A 17,224-nucleotide genomic window follows, 5' to 3' on the forward strand; every position below is an offset into this window, starting at 1 on the left:
AAGACACAACAAAACGCTCTTCCTTAGTGGAGTACATGAATAGTAGTGTTGACGAAAAATTATGGCGGCCGTCGTGACTTACATTGGAAACAATCTAATATTTGGCAGTTCAACACGTCCACCAGAGAAATATATCGACAAAGAAGTTGAAACACTGACTGCCCTTCTGAAGGAATGCAATCGGGATGTAAATGGTACAGCTGATTTTGGACACGGTCTGCCTTGAATGGGGAGGTTGGCGATGAATCGCACTGTACACTACAGGACATTTTCCTCTCACTGATTTTCAATCATCGGTTTGGATCAACAAGCAGGTAAGTTATTGTTTTTAAAATCTAAGACATGACCATTGCAACCGTGGCCTTTGTAGAACTGAGCAAGATTTATTGGTTGTGTATACGTGTGTTACTGAGTAACTGGGTGTGACTGTGAGTTACTGAGTGTGTGTTTGTTGTGTTCTTTTTTTTTTACTCAAGTTTAGAAAATGCTTGATCTTTAATTTGCATGCACAGAATCAAATGCTGCTGTATCAGTGTATGAACTATGGTTGTAAAAGAATAAACAAACAAGTACTGAATTAGAGAGTGATTTGGCTCTGATAGTGAAGTTGAAATAGTACTTATTTCATTTTCAAGACATGTTATGTTGATATTGTTCTGGTTTTTTTCAGGCCTCCCGAGAAACTAGAGATGATGTGCATCATTCATACAGCTCCTATCTTCCAGTTCCAACAGTTTACCTTTAAACATGGATACATGTACTGGAGAGGTATCAGGATGACTTGGCGTGGTGCTTTACATTTACACACTACCCCTGAAGAGTAAGTTACACATTTCTTTACCACTTACAGCTTTTGCTTGTCAAATCGGTATGGTAACATTTATTTATAGTCTGAAGCTATAAACATGTACTGATGTAGATAATTCAGCAGTCTGTTGTTCTTTGTAAATTGCATTACAAGTACTTTGTAGATGAAATTATTCATACATTTGAAGATGCATAGTAATACTGTGCATGGTAATTGGTATGATGTACTTTGTATACATAATGGTACAACTATCTTTATTTTCTCTCTCCTTCCCATCTTAAAGTTTGTTGCAACCCTATACTCATAAAGTGCATTAGGCCTATACTGTTTGTATAAACATTGAACTATTGCAATGCAAGAAAGTAAAACATGAAATAGCTAGAATGAAAGATTTACTCATTACTGGAATTATTTTAAATACAGTCAGTCCTTTCCTTGGCTCACAATCACAGATCTGGCCAGTTTGTTTTAGTTTTTTGTTTACATGGAATAAGAGTTACAATGTAAATTGTAATACCGCCTGTGTACTTGGATACCTACTTCTACATTCAACTCCCTGACTGCCCCTGCGCAGAGTTAGAATTTCCTGAATAAATTAACATCACATTTCTCAACAAAACTGTAAGGTGTCAACGCTAAATAGGGAATGTGTGTGGAATGAGGGCTCATGCTGAATTTAAAAAAAATAGTAACTTTCCATCACATTCCAGAAAAGCCGCTCACATCAGCAGCATAACAAGATAATGTCGTTAGAAAGGTTCTTGTGAGGAAGTCTTTTTAATTTTAATGATAAAAGATTATCTTTTTAATTTTAATGATGAAAGTATATATGGTTTTCACAGGAAGGAATGATGGCACCTGTACTATTACAGAACAATGTTTACAGTTTAGTTCATAGTTGTGACTGTCAGTATCACCCACACCATTCTCCATCCCACTGATCTTGTGAAGAACAAGTATTACCTCCTACCTACCTTCCCGCACCCCCACCCCCAACACACACCCTCTTCTCGATACCCAAAACATATCCCCATCAGCGCACAGCAACATCTGGATGTGCTCAGTAATACATGTTCTTTATTTTCCAGGAAGTGAGGTGCCGAGATATGACGTGCAGAGTGGTGCCTATAGCTTTGCTGAGGATGATGATCAGATCTGTGCTGACAGAGCTACCAGAACTGCTTTAATATAGTCCATCTGAAGATGCTTACACTTACAGAGGTTTTCTGTTGCCTTAGTGGTGAAATGAACATGTAACACATTAACAATAACATTCTACACAAATAATGTGTGGTGCGGTGTGGATCAAGGGTACATTTTGACTTATGTAAGTTGTCAATTCAGCTAAATACAGGTAGTGTTTGGTATGCAGATATTTACTTACAGGAAACAGCAGTTTGTTTGTTTTTACTACTTAAAGTGGTATTATCTTTTATGTTGTTTGAGTGCTTTAAATTAAGCTGTTCACAAGCAGTATTTTACACACTGGCTTAGCTTTGGGAGATGTGTGTGTATGTTTTAGTCAATGCGTGTTCATTTATATACTGTTTTTGTAATATTAGAATTTAGATCTTTTAACTGCATAATGGACATGAAATGTGTTAACCCATGACCTTTTCTTCGTTTGAATCCTTGTCAGTACTTTATCTTGTTTAAAATGTTCATTGATTCTGTTTTTGGGTCGTTCTGGTGCATCCTGGATGCGTTCAATTCATTCTTATGTTGTGCTGTAATGTTGCTTTTTTAATACAGTCATGTGTATATAATTATGCACTGCCAAGATTGTGTCTTTCACTTGGATGTGGTGAACTTATTTTTTAAAGGCCTGCTCTGCCTCATTAAAACACTTCGCCTCACTGTGTTAGACCTTATCAGGCTTTTTTGCATGGGATAAGAAAATCCTTCCACTTAGTCGTATAGCAAAAGTCAGCACCCTGGCTGTTTAGTGTGGCGATGTCTTTTCTTATTAATTTATTTCCCCCAAAAGGCATAAGTGTTTTAAACAAAATTATTTCTTACAGCTACAGTGGAACCCCCCTTTTAAGACCTCCAAAAATCTGAGAAAATCGGGTCTTAAAAAGGAGGGGGTCTTAAAATGGAGGTAAATTTACAGAGGTTATGAACAGAAAGTCTGAGAAAACAAGGTCTTAAAATGGAGGGGGTCTTAAAAGGGGGGTTCCACTGTATGACTATTGGGGAGTATGTGTTTGTAAAGATAGAGCTGAGAATCCCACACAGAATTATGTGCATAGAAGGCGGCCTGAATCTTGACCCACACTGCTGGCATGACCTTCATAGCTGCATTCAACGCTTTACTTTTACGCTGGTAACTTTACGGTTGCTCTCTCTGGATTGAGCATTTTTATTTCAACTAAGGGGAAAAAGTAAATGCCTCTGCAGAGATTCAACCTAGGACCTAGAGATTTTCAGGCCGATGTCCTAACCACTAGGTTTGTTTTTTTATTGTAAGATGGATATATGTCTAGCGGATGCAGCTACATGTACAAATGTGCCAAATTAGAACTTGCATTCTCAGCCTATATATATCTTTGGGCATTCATGTGAGTACTAAATATTGTGAATGCATGTGAGACTGCCTTTTTACATTTAGTCAAGTTTTGACTAAATGTTTTAACGTAGAGGGGGGAATCGAGACGTGGGTGTGGTGTGTGTGTGTGTGTGTCTGTGTGTGTGTTTGTGTGTGTATGTGTGTGTGTATGTGTGTGTGTGTGTGTGTGTGTGTGTGTGTGTGTGTGTGTGTGTGTGTGTAGAGCGATTCAGACCAAACTACTGGACCGATCTTTATGAAATTTGACATGAGAGTTCCTGGGTATGATATCCCCGAATGTTTTTTTCATTTTTTTGATAAATGTCTTTGATGACGTCATATCCGGCTTTTCGTGAAAGTTGAGGCGGCACTGTCACGCTCTCATTTTTCAACCAAATCGGTTGAAATTTTGGTCAAGTAATCTTCGACAAAGCCCGGACTTCGGTATTGCATTTAACTTGGTGGCTTAAAAATTAATTAATGACTTTGGTCATTAAAAATCTCAAAATTGTAAACAAAAATAAAAAATTATAAAACGATTTAAATTTACGTTCATCTTATTCTCCATCATTGTTTGATTCCAAAAACATATAAATATGTTATATTTGGATTAAAAACAAGCTCTGAAAATTAAAAATATAAAAATTATTATCAAAAATTAAATTGTCGAAATCAATTTAAAAACACTTTTATCGTATTCTTTGTCGGTTCCTGATTCAAAAAACATATAGCTATGATATGTTTGGATTAAAAACACGCTCAGAAAGTTAAAACGAAGAGAGGTACAGAAAAGCGTGCTATCCTTCTAAGCGCAACTACTACCCCGCTCTTCTTGTCAATTTCACTGCCTTTGCTACTGGATGCAGAGTATTCGGTCTTGCTGCGTTGCATTGCGTTCAGTTTCATTCTGTGAGTTCGACAGCTACTTGACTAAATGTTGTATTTTCGCCTTACGCGACTTGTTTTACTTTTGTGAAATGTGTGAACTCACTTTGTTTGCATCTTTGTGTTAATAAATGCAGTTTATCATTTACCTCAGTTGGTTTCTTCTGCAAGTATGTCAAATGGCCCACACACACCCTCATGCGCACACACACGCACAGACACGCACAAAATCAGATCTCAAGTGTAAGTATTCTTTTTGCAGTTTTATTTTAATGCCCATAACCAGTCAAACAAATATATCAATCAATCAATCAATGACGCTTATATCGCGCATATTCCGTGGGTACAGTTCTAGGCGCTCTGCAGTGATGCCGTGTGAGATGACATTTTATACGGCCAGTAATTGCAGCCATTTTGGCGCATATTTACCTTTCACGGCCTATTATTCCAAGTCACACGGGTATAGGTAGACAATTATTAACTGTGCCTAAGCAATTTTTGCCAGGAAAGACCCTTTTGTCAATCGTGGGATCTTTAACGTGCACACCCAATGTAGTGTACACGGGGGGGGGGGGGGGGGGGAGTTCGGACACCGAAGAGAGTCTGCACACAAAGTTGACTCTGAAATAAATTTCCGCCGAACCTGGGATCGAACTCACGCTGACAGCGGCCAACTGAATACAAATCCAGCGCGCTACCAACTGAGCTATATCCCCGCACTTGCACCTAAGCTTAAAGTAGCAGTCCTGCATACATGTGCAATGTGTAAATGTTTCAGGTAACCGTCTGTCCTGGCTTGAACATGCAATAATAACACCTCTACACAAACACATGTACAGTCAACCGGCTAGCTGCTTCCCTGTAAGGCATATTTTTCTATGAATTAATCGATTTTCTGCAGACAGCAGCCAGGTAGTGGATCTTTAGTATATGTCCAAGCAGACGGTTGATCTTAGTACAACACATCAAGGAAATATATATTTTTTTTAAACAGATCCAACATCTAACCTTCCGAAGTTCATAATCAATAAAGAAGAATGGTATGCTACTGGAACCCTTTATTTATGACTTAAGGCAATGTGCGGCAGTAAAATTACCAAACTTAAACTTGAAGAATACAAAGTTAAAAAACAAAGGAATACTGTACTCACCGATACAAGAACGAGACAAGACGGTACGAATTTTGGCTTATGGAAGCTTCATCAGGAAAAACAAGAACACAAAAGACAACAAAAAGCAGACGCAACACGGAACGAACAAGGTTTGAAAGAAAATGGAGGGGAAACACGCAAAAAAGGGAAGGAACTCTAGGAACGGAAATGAATTCTTTCTTTCTTTATTTGGTGTTTAACGTCGTTTTCAACCATTCAAGGTTATATCGCGACGGACGGAAATGAATGACAGGGGAGAGAAATGGTTGAATGATGTCATGGGCACAGGCATACTAGGCTAAAAGTGATACACATTCGATATTCATAAAAGGGTGGGGGTGGGGGGGGGGAGGGAGGGGGAAAAAGGGGGAGGGGGGAAACAAACGTACACACGCACACACACACACACACACACACACACACACACACACACACAACCAAACACATGAAAACACACATAAACACACACACATACACACACACATTCACACACAAACACACACATACACGTACCGTAAATCCACAGTATGTTTGGGGAATACATGTAGATCACATTTTCGCATTCAAACCGTCATGTGTGGATGTGCCCAGGGATAATATGAAGTCGGACTCTACTTGTTGTCTGTCTGTGGAGGTGATGTACATTTGCCAGACACCTTTCACACGTGCATCCAGGGAGGTGTGGTTACTGCTGTTGAAATGTTGGGCAACAGACCTACAGCGGCGATGCCGAATATCTGCCAGATGTTCGGTGAAGCGGGTAGAGAGGGTTCTTTCGGTCTCACCAATGTAGAGTACTTTGGGGCATTTAAGACAGGATATGGCATAGATGAGATTGCGGCTGGTGCAAGAGAACATGCGTTTAATTTTGAAATCGTTTTGGGGGCCGGTCAGAGTGGTAGAATGGCAAATGTGGGGGCAGGTGTGGCAACGAGGGTTCTGGCATGCGTGTGTGCCGGGTTGTAGGGGAACTGGCGAACGAAGAGAGGATCGAACTAGGGAGTCTCGAAGGTTGCAGTCCCGTCGGGAGGCCAACAAGGGTGGCAGGCTGAACGTTTCACCAACAGAGGGGCTAGACTTAAGGATGAACCTATTGGTTTTCAAAATGTGTCGAACAGGTAGGTTATGGGGATAGTGGGTCAGAACTGCCACAGGTCTGTCTGATCTGTCTGAGGTGGATGATGGCTGCAGAGCTACTTGTTTCGGTATGCGGCGAACTTTATGTAAGGACACATTCAAGAGGCTGGATGGGTAGTCACGTTGAAGGAAGAGGTCAGACATTTCTGTTGCTTTTTCTTCAAAGTCATCTGTGTCAGAACAGATGCGGCGCAGTCTGAGAAACTGGGAAAATGGAATGCTCCGGATGGTGGAAGAAGGGTGAGAGGAATGTAAAAGTAAGGTAGGTGTGAGCATCAGTGTCTTTGTAATGAACACTGGTGGAAAGAATGCTATCAGACAGGGACATGTTCAAATCCAGAAAGGCGACTGCGGAAGGAGAGATATCAAAGGTGAATTTGATGGAGGGATGGTAGTTACTGACAAAGTGTATGTAATCAGTGAGGTCAGACAACGAGAGAGAGGTGGCACCGAGGCAATCATCGATTCACCTTCTTCCACCATCCGGAGCATTCCATTTTCCCAGTTTCTCGGTACGTGTATGTGTGTGTTTGTGTGTGAATGTGTGTGTGTGTGTGTGTTTATGTGTGTTTTCATGTGTTTGGTTGTGTGTGTGTGTGTGTATGTGTGTGTGTGTGTGTGTGTGTGTGTGTGTGTGCGTGTGTACGTTTGTTTCCCCCCTCCCCCTTTTTTCCCCCTCCCCCCCCCCCCCCACCCCCACCCTTTTATGAATGTGTATCACTTTTAGTCTAGTATGCCTGTGCCCATGACATCATCCAACCATTTCTCTCCCCTTTCATTTATTTCCGTTCCTAGAGTACCTTCCCTTTTTTGCGTGTTTCCCCTCCATTTTCTTTCAAACCTTGTTCGTTCCGTGTTGCGTCTGCTTTTTGTTGTCTTTTGTGTTCTTGTTTTTCCTGATGAAGCTTCCATAAGCCAAAATTCGTACCGTCTTGTCTCGTTCTTGTATCGGTGAGTACAGTATTCCTTTGTTTTTTTAACTTTGTTCATCTTACCACAGTCACTTCGTTGTTTAGATTTTGAAGAATACAGTCAAGGAATAACTTAGTTTTCTGGGTAGTTATTGAAGTGACTTATTAAAATGAATGAAAACATTGTGGATGGATATATATAGACTGCTGTTGCTATGGAAACTGGCATTAACAGCGTCATATGGGATTTCTAGAAAACGGTTTTACAGCAACATCATACATCAGAAATTCATAATATTTAGTACAAGGATACACATGTATTATATCTACAATCAAATAGAACGTGTGTTTTTTTTAAACAACTACAGTTGAATTTAAATTAATTATTGTAATGAATATGCAGTGAGAAATTCGTTCATCCTTATGAAATTCAACTGTAGTCTGTTGTCAAAAAATCGTTCTATATGCTTGTAGATATAATACATGTGTATCTGTGTGCCAAATATGAGAAATTTCTGATGTATGATGTCGCTGTTAAACCGTTTCCTAGAAATCCAATGTAACGACTGTTTCCATAGCAACTCTATGTCGATCAGTTTTCACAATCCTCCGAAAGCGGCGTATGGCTGCCTAAAAACGGTCATACACGTAAAAATCCATTCGTGCAAAAACACGAGTGTACGTGGGAGTTTCAGCCCACGAACACAGAAGAAGAAGAAGAAGTATTCACAATTGTTATATTTATTTTTATGTCACTTCCCAGAAAACCAGGTTATTCCATGTATTCTCCAAATTCAATTTTACTGCCGCACATTGCCTTAACAAAATGTAAGATTTACTGTACTTTGACCCAGCAGTTTTTGTAAGTGGACAGGCCTTAGTTTTATTTCGGTGGCATTCAGTGCACATGTAGTTGTACGCGAGAGTGCTCGGTCGCTTTTTGAAAATGTGTATCTTGAGAGAAAAATATAGAATATTGCGCTGACCGAAGGAATGGGTCTTATCGGACAATGACAGCGCTCAGTTCAAAACGATAGGACATCTGACCGCCATGCGGCTATGTGAATCGGACATTTGAGCCTTTCAATCCGCCGATGTCCGACGCCTGACGACATCCCTGAGGCTTTTACATGAAATAAGACCATCCGGGAACTAATAGTTGCATACCAAAAATGAACTGCCTCAAGGCTCTGCAGAGTGGTATCCTATTAAAGAATAAATTCAGGTACAGCTTCTTCTAAAGAAAAAAAAAATTCACCGAAACCACCAAAACATCTACCTAACTACAGAAAGCAGTCAAAGTGTTGATTTTTGGTCTGTGACCAAGTGGAGGGATGGACTTATCCCATGTTAAAGGCGAGGACAACTTTTTAAATGAGGCGTAGTGGGCCTTTAAAACATTGACACACATTTACAATAGCAACAAGTTGTAATGCTCAGTACAACCAATACTGAGTGGACATTTACTGCCGCTGTTGCTGTAGTTTCCCCATCGATCACAGCTGGACTTGGATAGCACTGCTTTTCATCCACATTCACTGGCCAGGTCTTCGTCATTTTCTGTCCCTACTGACAAATGAATGAGAAAGGATCTGATCTTAAATCCAAACACAATGACAAGAACAAGTTTTAAGTATGAGTAAGGAGTAAATTGTGTTTGTAACTGACACACACAAACACACACTTAACCCACATAAATGCCAAGAGCGTAAACATTCTAATTCCCCAATTTGTGTCCGTTTGAAATCACTCCACAGATGTCGAGGCCATGTCAACTAAACATCTGCCATGTAAACGGTCCTGACGACCCTAAAACTCAGCTGAGCACTGCTCGACTCGGCAGTGGCTGGGCAAAGGTTTTGCGCAGACTTTCCTTATTATGGAGTGACTGGGGTAAAACACTTGGGACTTCATCACATTTAAGAATGTTTGTCAAAACAGTAGAAGAGCAGTGACATTCCCATTCTCCACAAAAAGTGAAACGGATGAATTAACAAAAAGTGTCATGTATTATTTAGTCGTGTTTTTTTAACTTGTTTTATTATTGCTAATTATATGGTGTTTTTTATGTAATTAACCTATCAATTTTATTTTTTGTGTGTTGCTTACATTTGTGAAGTCACTGATAATCATTAACAGTAAAAGTCATACATTTCTATTAGGTCTAATGCCTACTTTTTAACATATGAAATATAGAAGACACATTCCCTGTCAGCTCTTGCTATCAAATTCAAAAAGCAAAGCAAATGTGTGTAACATCAATCTGCAGGGCAAGACAAATCTACAGGTATTAATGTCTGGCAGCTCTCCTGACTGGCCAGGGAAATTCAAACACACACACACACACACACACTCACACACACACACACACACACACACACACACACACACACACACACACACTCACACACACACACACACGTCGGTTCTCACACACAAACACACACCAACAGTCAGAATGTGAACAGAACTTGAGACTGAGAGGGAGGATAAAACACAATATGATCATGTAGCAAAACTCTTACCTTAATTGCCATTAGCATGAAATATTTCCCATTTGAGTTTTGACAGCCATGAATCTGCTTCTTCCACTGTGCCGGATCGATGCCAACCTGTAATATATAATATTGGCTGAAGTAACATTCCTCTGAGCACCAAATTTAAAAAAGTTAGCTGACAGGACAAGTAGTACTAGTAGTACATGCAGTATGATATTTACCTATGTGAAGGAACAACAAACACACTGTTCACAGAACCAGATGAATTTACACACCACCCTCCCCCATAAAACAACAACAACAAAAACAAACAAGTCGCGTAAGGCGAAAATACAACATTTAGTCAAGTAGCTGTCGAACTCACAGAATGAAACTGAACCCAATGCAATTTTTCAGCAAGACCGTATACTCGTAGCATCGTCAGTCCACCGCTCATGCTCATGGCAAAGGCAGTAAAATTGACAAGAAGAGCGGTTTAGTAGTTGCGCTGAGAAGGATAGCACGCTTTTCTATACCTCTCCTCGTTTTAACTTTCTGAGCGTGTTTTTAATCCAAACATATCATATCTATATGTTTTTGGAATCAGGAACCGACAAGAAATAAGATGAAAGTGTTTTTAAATTGATTTCAAAAATTTAATTTTGATAATAATTTCTATATTTTTAATTTTCAGAGCTTGTTTTTAATCCAAATATAACATATTTATATGTTTTTGGAATCAGAAAATAATGGAAAATAAGATAAACGTAAATTTGGATCGTTTTATAATTTTTATATTTTGTTTTACAATTTTCAGATTTTTAATGACCAAAGCCATTAATTAATTTTTAAGCCACCACGCTGAAATGCAATACCGAAGTCCGGGCTTTGTCGAAGACTACTTGACCAAAATTTCAACCAATTTGGTTGAAAAATGAGAGCGGGACAGTGCCGCCTCAACTTTCACGAAAAGTCGGATATGACGTCATCAAAGACATTTATCGAAAAAAAGAAAAAAAAATGTTCAGGGATATCAATCCCAGGAACTCTCATGTAAAATTTCATAAAGATCGGTCCAGTAGTTTGGTCTGAATCGCTCTACACGCAAGCACGCACACACATACATACACACACACACACACACACACACACACACACACACACACACACACACACACACACACACACACACACACACACACACACACACACACACACACACACACACACTCACACACACATACACCACGACCCTCGTTTCGATTCCCCCTCTATGTAAAATTGTTAAACCATTTAGTCAAAACTTGACTAAATGTAAAAATGACAACAGACGACCAAAAACCAACATTAATGCTTGATTCTTATGATACTGTAGGACAGTGGCATTGATATCTTTCTAGAATATAATTATAAGGCCTGTTACATTCAGTGAAGTTTTGACTGAATCAGTGGACTGAATGTGTTCACATAGAGTGACACTGACAGACATACAATGTAGACAAGTTGATGTGTATGCATCTATGCATGTGTGTGGAGCACAGAGGGGACAAAAAGGAAAATAATAATAGAACTTGACACACAGTTTCATTGAGAATGAGATATCCTGACAGTGAGTGAGTGACAGTGTTTACTGCAATACATTTTATCTTATTAAAGATACACACTGAAAGTCATGCGCTTCTAGTATTAGTAATGATTCTAATACCGGAGGAACTGATCATCATAGTGGTGAAATAAGGCTAAGAGCTTCGAGCAGTTATGTGGTTTGGTCAGTAGGTGTTCATTATTTTATCATTATCCCTGAACATGAATTATAAAAAAAACGAAAACACTCTCTCAGCAGTCTTGCTCACAGTCACACACACACACCTCCATATGAGTTATTCTGACCAGAACTTGAGAATGAGAGGGAGGGGAAGGAACAAACACACTGTACATAAATAACACTGACAGTTGTACATAATAAAACCTCTCACTCTTAGTCTTACCTGATTTGTCGCTGGCAGTGGCATCAAATATTTTATTTCTGACAGCCTCAAGATCATGCAGCAATCCGTTGGCTTTTTCAGCTGAGAGGAGACCTTGACGTTGAACATACTCTAGCTCTCTTCTGATTGATGCCAACCTGCAATAAAATAATTGGGAACATCACTTTCAGAGCAGTAAAACCATTGATTGCTTTTCAAACAAACACACTGTTCGTAACCAGCCAGCCTGGGTAAGTCAGCAATTTGATTCCTAAATCAGCCTCCAGCCTGCTTGCAAATATATTCCGAGAAGGTTATCTATTTCTAAGTCTAGCATTAAAACATCTGACCAGCACTAGCTTTGAGTTTCATTCACTGTCTTGGAATTGAAATTTGGATTCAATCTTTAAAAAAAAAAATGTTTAAAATATTATGATCATGCACCTCGAATTGGGTCGAAAAGAGGTTGCAAAAACGTGGCAGTGGTAATCTTCTTCTTAAAATTAATGAGGAAATCCCTGTACAGGGTAACTATCTTCGTGTTAGTTCAGTGAACGATACCTTGCGCCTGTGGACTGACACTGACAGTGACTCGAGTGAGTCGAAGTGACACATGTTGCAACACATACTACCATAGACCAACTCTAAGTTATAAAACGAAACATGGAAACTTACCTCTGGTTAAAGGCACAGTGCAGCTCACAGCCTTCGTTTTGCGTTGTTGTTGCAGCTGAGTGCATTTACAGTTCAAAAATCCTCCTATGGTAGTAAAACAAACCCAAAACTACCCAACGACGACATCTGTGAAGCTCGACAGTTTCTTATTCACGCGAGTGCATAAATTAACCTAGTTATTACATGGTGTTTGGTCGGAGTTCGATTCAACTGAGTGATTCCGGCCTCCATTTTGTTTTACACAAACTCATGATGATGTCTGGCATAGTTTGCTAGTGACGTGTCTTTTTGTGCATGATGTGGTGATCTACCTGATCTAAATTTAGATCCAAAAATAGGTCAAGACCAGCCGGGTCCGAGTACGAAATTAATTCGTAAAAAGATCGCAGTTCTTGACTCTTTGGGTGCAAGTCAATGAAACTTGGTAGTTCTATTAACGGATAGCTGCCTGAGGTATGACTAAAAGCCACAGGGGCTCCGTGCACCTGTATTTGACAAGTTCAGTGCCTTTAATATGCAAAGGTTCGCCCGTCCCAATTCTCTCGCATTAGCAAACATCATTGGGGATTCTTTCCAAACTGATCGCCTTCGATCCTTGATCCGCCATTTTGTAACTAAAAACCGAAACGATAGGTCTGACAAACCACGCTTAAAGTCCAAAATATGGAGGAAAAAAAAGAGCCCAAAACATTGTTGGGGGCAAAAACAATGTTTATGCCCCACAAATATTTGTCCTTATTTTTTATGAAGCTTAATTTGTGCCCCTTATTTTACGCTCCACAAATACAGTTTGTGGCCCACAAAAACAAAATGTGCCCCACAAAAATAAGCCCCAAAAATTGTGAGGCACATTTGCAGTTTGTGGGGAACACATTTGTGCCCTTATTTTGTTGGATTAATGACATTGAATAAAAGTACGCACACACACACGCACACGTACGCATACACACACATACGTACACACGCACAAACACAAACACACACACACACACACACATACACACACACACACACATACAAACATATACACACACGCACACACACACAAACACACATACAGACACACACACACACAAAAACACATACACACACAAGCACACAGACACAGACACAGACACAGACACACAGACACACAGACACATACACACACACACACACACACACACACACACACATACACACACACCGGGAAACAATTATGTACTATGCTATTTGAGATGGCGATAGCACTTCATTAGTCTCATCGTGTGTGATCAGTTGACAACTTATATCACCCCACACGTCATTTCTGCAAAACCACATGGTCAATTATCATGGCTGTCAATTATTTTACACGTAATGATAGCATCATTCTATTTGGACACAAACGGTGAAGTATGTAAAAACCAAGCTAAACTAACTATGCATTTGTTGCTATAGTGATGAAGCACTCAACACGGCCAGACTGGCAAGCTAGCAGATCGCATGGAAACCGTGCTCAGATCATACGAATGGCAGCTTGTGCCTCAAATTTTACAGCATAATTATCGCTTACTGTGCCAGTCAATACCCTGTTAGCTTCACTTTAAGTCTATGTAAGTACTCAGATGCTGATTTTTCTTTTAGATAATAATTGATGACGCGGTATTAGACACAGAACACTTTTTATTACAACTATATAATGTTGAAAATATACCGACAATTTGTTTTTTCCAAATGAATAATTGTGTTTGTATTAAAAGTTGATAATCACACACACACGCCTCGCATTTCAGATAAACAGCTTGGAATAAACATGATACTATTTGAAGCAATTAGAAGGTATAGTGGGGAGCAGAACTAAACCAATCAGGTTTGTATTGGGCGTAAATCATTATACAGCTAGCTGCCGTCAAGCAGTGACATGTCATATGTTTATTAAACGACGTATTTGTGATCAGCATGTCGCACTTACATACAAAGTTCAGCTCAAGAGTTCGAGAAGCTGATGATGATGTGCCGTCGCTGTAATGTAGATTATATTGATACTGACGAGCTGCTCTGCTGACTGCTGTGCAGGTGACGTTTCTCAGATCATCAGATACAGGGTCAGGTGTAAAGGTACAGGTGTTTGGTGGAGACTGCTTCTCACAGGTGACGCCACGCCAGGTGTAGCGAGGTGTTGGATAGACATTGGTAGCGTTGCAGGTCAGGGTGACCGGCTGTGACCCGTTGCTGACCACGTAGGATGGACCGACACTCATGTGGTCATCAAACGGGCCGTCTGGTAAATACAAACATAATTATGTCATACATTAATCAATGAAGACGTCTAGCCGCGTTTTGTATGGGTCACACTGAGTGTGTCTTATTCTTCTGTTGATTAAGAAATACAAGACAAACTAGTTTATAAAAGGTTAACATTTAGACAAAACGAAACATGTAGTTAATTTACGAGTACGTTGACCCAATGTGGTTCTTTTCTGTTTTACCTCGAAGAATGTTTAGAATTAACACGTAACGCTATACTTTATATTGTCACGCTCAAAAGATAATTGCCTATGTCATTTTTTGATATTTTTAGATTCTGAACAATCTGTCTATCACATTTTAGTTATACGTTGCAAACTGCCTATCTCGTTTCCTTGACAGCTGGATAAACGTGAGATAAAGAGCTGACAGCAACATTTTCAATCAGAAAAACTGCATAACAACCCACAAAGAGCGTTTGCATACCTTCACATTCTCAAAACAAGTCTTCCTGTATCATAAAGAAAAAGTGCCCAACTCAAGAAACGAGATCGGCAGTTTTGCTTACGTTACCGTGGCAATGGTTTCCGATGGTCTAAGAGTTTGTACTCTCCAACACATGATATATACCCTTCCAGTTGCTTCCCCTGTAGTTTCACTACAGAAATGCCTGACACTGAGATAGGTATTTTTCTTATGAGCGTGACGATATAGTGACATCGTTTTGCTTTACGTTGACCCACTAGTTTTTCTGTAGACCGACGTACACCTAATAATCATGAAACAACTTTAAACAAAAACTTATCTGAGTAGTCGTTGATGCAACTCCAGGTGTAGTAAGGTTTTCGACGCCTATCTACAGATTCATATTAAATGAGTTTGCCTTAAATTGATGCAATGAGTGTTTCAGATTACACCGTTAAATGAATGATTTGTTTTTATTTGTGTGTGCTTTTAAAATATCATTGTGGATAAAACATAACCATCAGTAAGGTTAACGTTTACATGTTTATTCTTACACATTTGTCTTTCATTAATGTATAACGCATTGCAGTGTTTCCCTTTCAATTAAAAGAAAACATACAACACAAACGTGATTTGATAGTGTGAACGATTTTCCGACAAACACAATCAAACAGTCTTTTGTAAAAGAAAGTAACTGGAAATCAAACTACGTTGAAACTGACATCCCACACGCAGAGTGTAGACTGCTTCTTCCCTGACACCGTCAGCGGTGACCACACAGGTGTACTGTGTGCCGTTGTCTGCACGCTGGACATTGCGCAGTCTCAGGAGCTCTGGGTCCCCTGTCGGTGAGTCTTGTCCCTGCCATGTCACGGTGCTGGACCCTGACACGTTGTATGGGCGGCAGTAGCAAGTGTGGTCCTGGTTTTCCATCAGATAGGGCGAACAGAATATGTCAACTCTACCTGTAATTCGTCATACAAAAGATTTATGTAAGTTCCATGTCTAAAGGCACTGGATATATTTTTTTCAAAAAAGTATGCCAATGGCTTCACATTCATAAACATACACAGACTCACGCACAAACAGACAGACATACAGACAAACAGACAGACACACATATAAACAGACAAGTCAGACACACTGACCGACACACACACACACACCCCACACACACACACACATACACATACACACACACACACACACACACACACACACACACACACACACACACACACACACACACACACACACACACACTACAGTGTAAGTGCTAAAACTAGCCTGGGTATCGGACTGGGGACGTTCGACTGTGCTAAACCGTTTATTACGAGTATCCCTGCATGTGTAGCGCATTGGTTGTTTTAGTGTGACCTCATTCTGCCTTAAATACTAATACATTGGATTGACATTCTTTTTTTTTACCTGCAAACAATCGGATACAGTGTTTCATAATCAGTAAACAAGTCGCGCAAGGCGAAAATACAACATTTAGTCAAGTAGCTGTCGAACTCACAGAATGAAACTGAACGCAATGCCATTTTTCAGCAAGACCGTATACTCGTAGCATCGTCAGTCCACCGCTCATGGCAAAGGCAGTGAAATTGACAAGAAGAGCGGGGTAGTAGTTGCGCTAAGAAGGATAGCACGCTTTTCTGTACCTCTCTTTGTTTTAACTTTCTGAGCGTGTTTTTAATTCAAACATATCATATCTATATGTTTTTGGAATCAGGAACCGACAAGGAATAAGATGAAAGTGTTTTTAAATTGATTTCGACAATTTAATTTTGATAATAATTTTTATATATTTAATTTTCAGAGCTTGTTTTTAATCCAAATATAACATATTTATATGTTTTTGGAATCAGAAAATGATGGAGAATAAGATGAACGTAAATTTGGATCGTTTTATAAATTTTTAGTTTTTTTTTACAATTTTCAGATTTTTAATGACCAAAGTCATTAATTAATTTTTAAGCCACCAAGCTG

At 39.5% G+C, this 17,224-nt stretch overlaps 2 protein-coding genes across 2 annotated transcripts in view; both read right to left on the bottom strand.

Annotated features, from left to right (window-relative positions):
• Positions 1-17,224, bottom strand: part of LOC138973718 (uncharacterized) — a 327,086-nt gene that overhangs the window by 225,002 nt on the left and 84,860 nt on the right. The gene's annotated exons all lie outside the window — the stretch shown is intronic.
• Positions 14,241-16,191, bottom strand: LOC138973719 (uncharacterized). The gene is made up of 2 exons (XM_070346447.1): positions 15,955-16,191; positions 14,241-14,801 (listed from the first exon to the last, which is right to left on the bottom strand). Exons 1-2 carry the CDS (start codon positions 16,163-16,165, stop codon positions 14,353-14,355), a joined length of 660 nt encoding a protein of 219 aa, XP_070202548.1. The 5' UTR covers positions 16,166-16,191; the 3' UTR covers positions 14,241-14,352.

Source organism: Littorina saxatilis, linkage group LG8 (genome assembly GCF_037325665.1).
Source record: "Littorina saxatilis isolate snail1 linkage group LG8, US_GU_Lsax_2.0, whole genome shotgun sequence".
Taxonomy (NCBI): Eukaryota; Metazoa; Mollusca; class Gastropoda; order Littorinimorpha; family Littorinidae; genus Littorina; species Littorina saxatilis.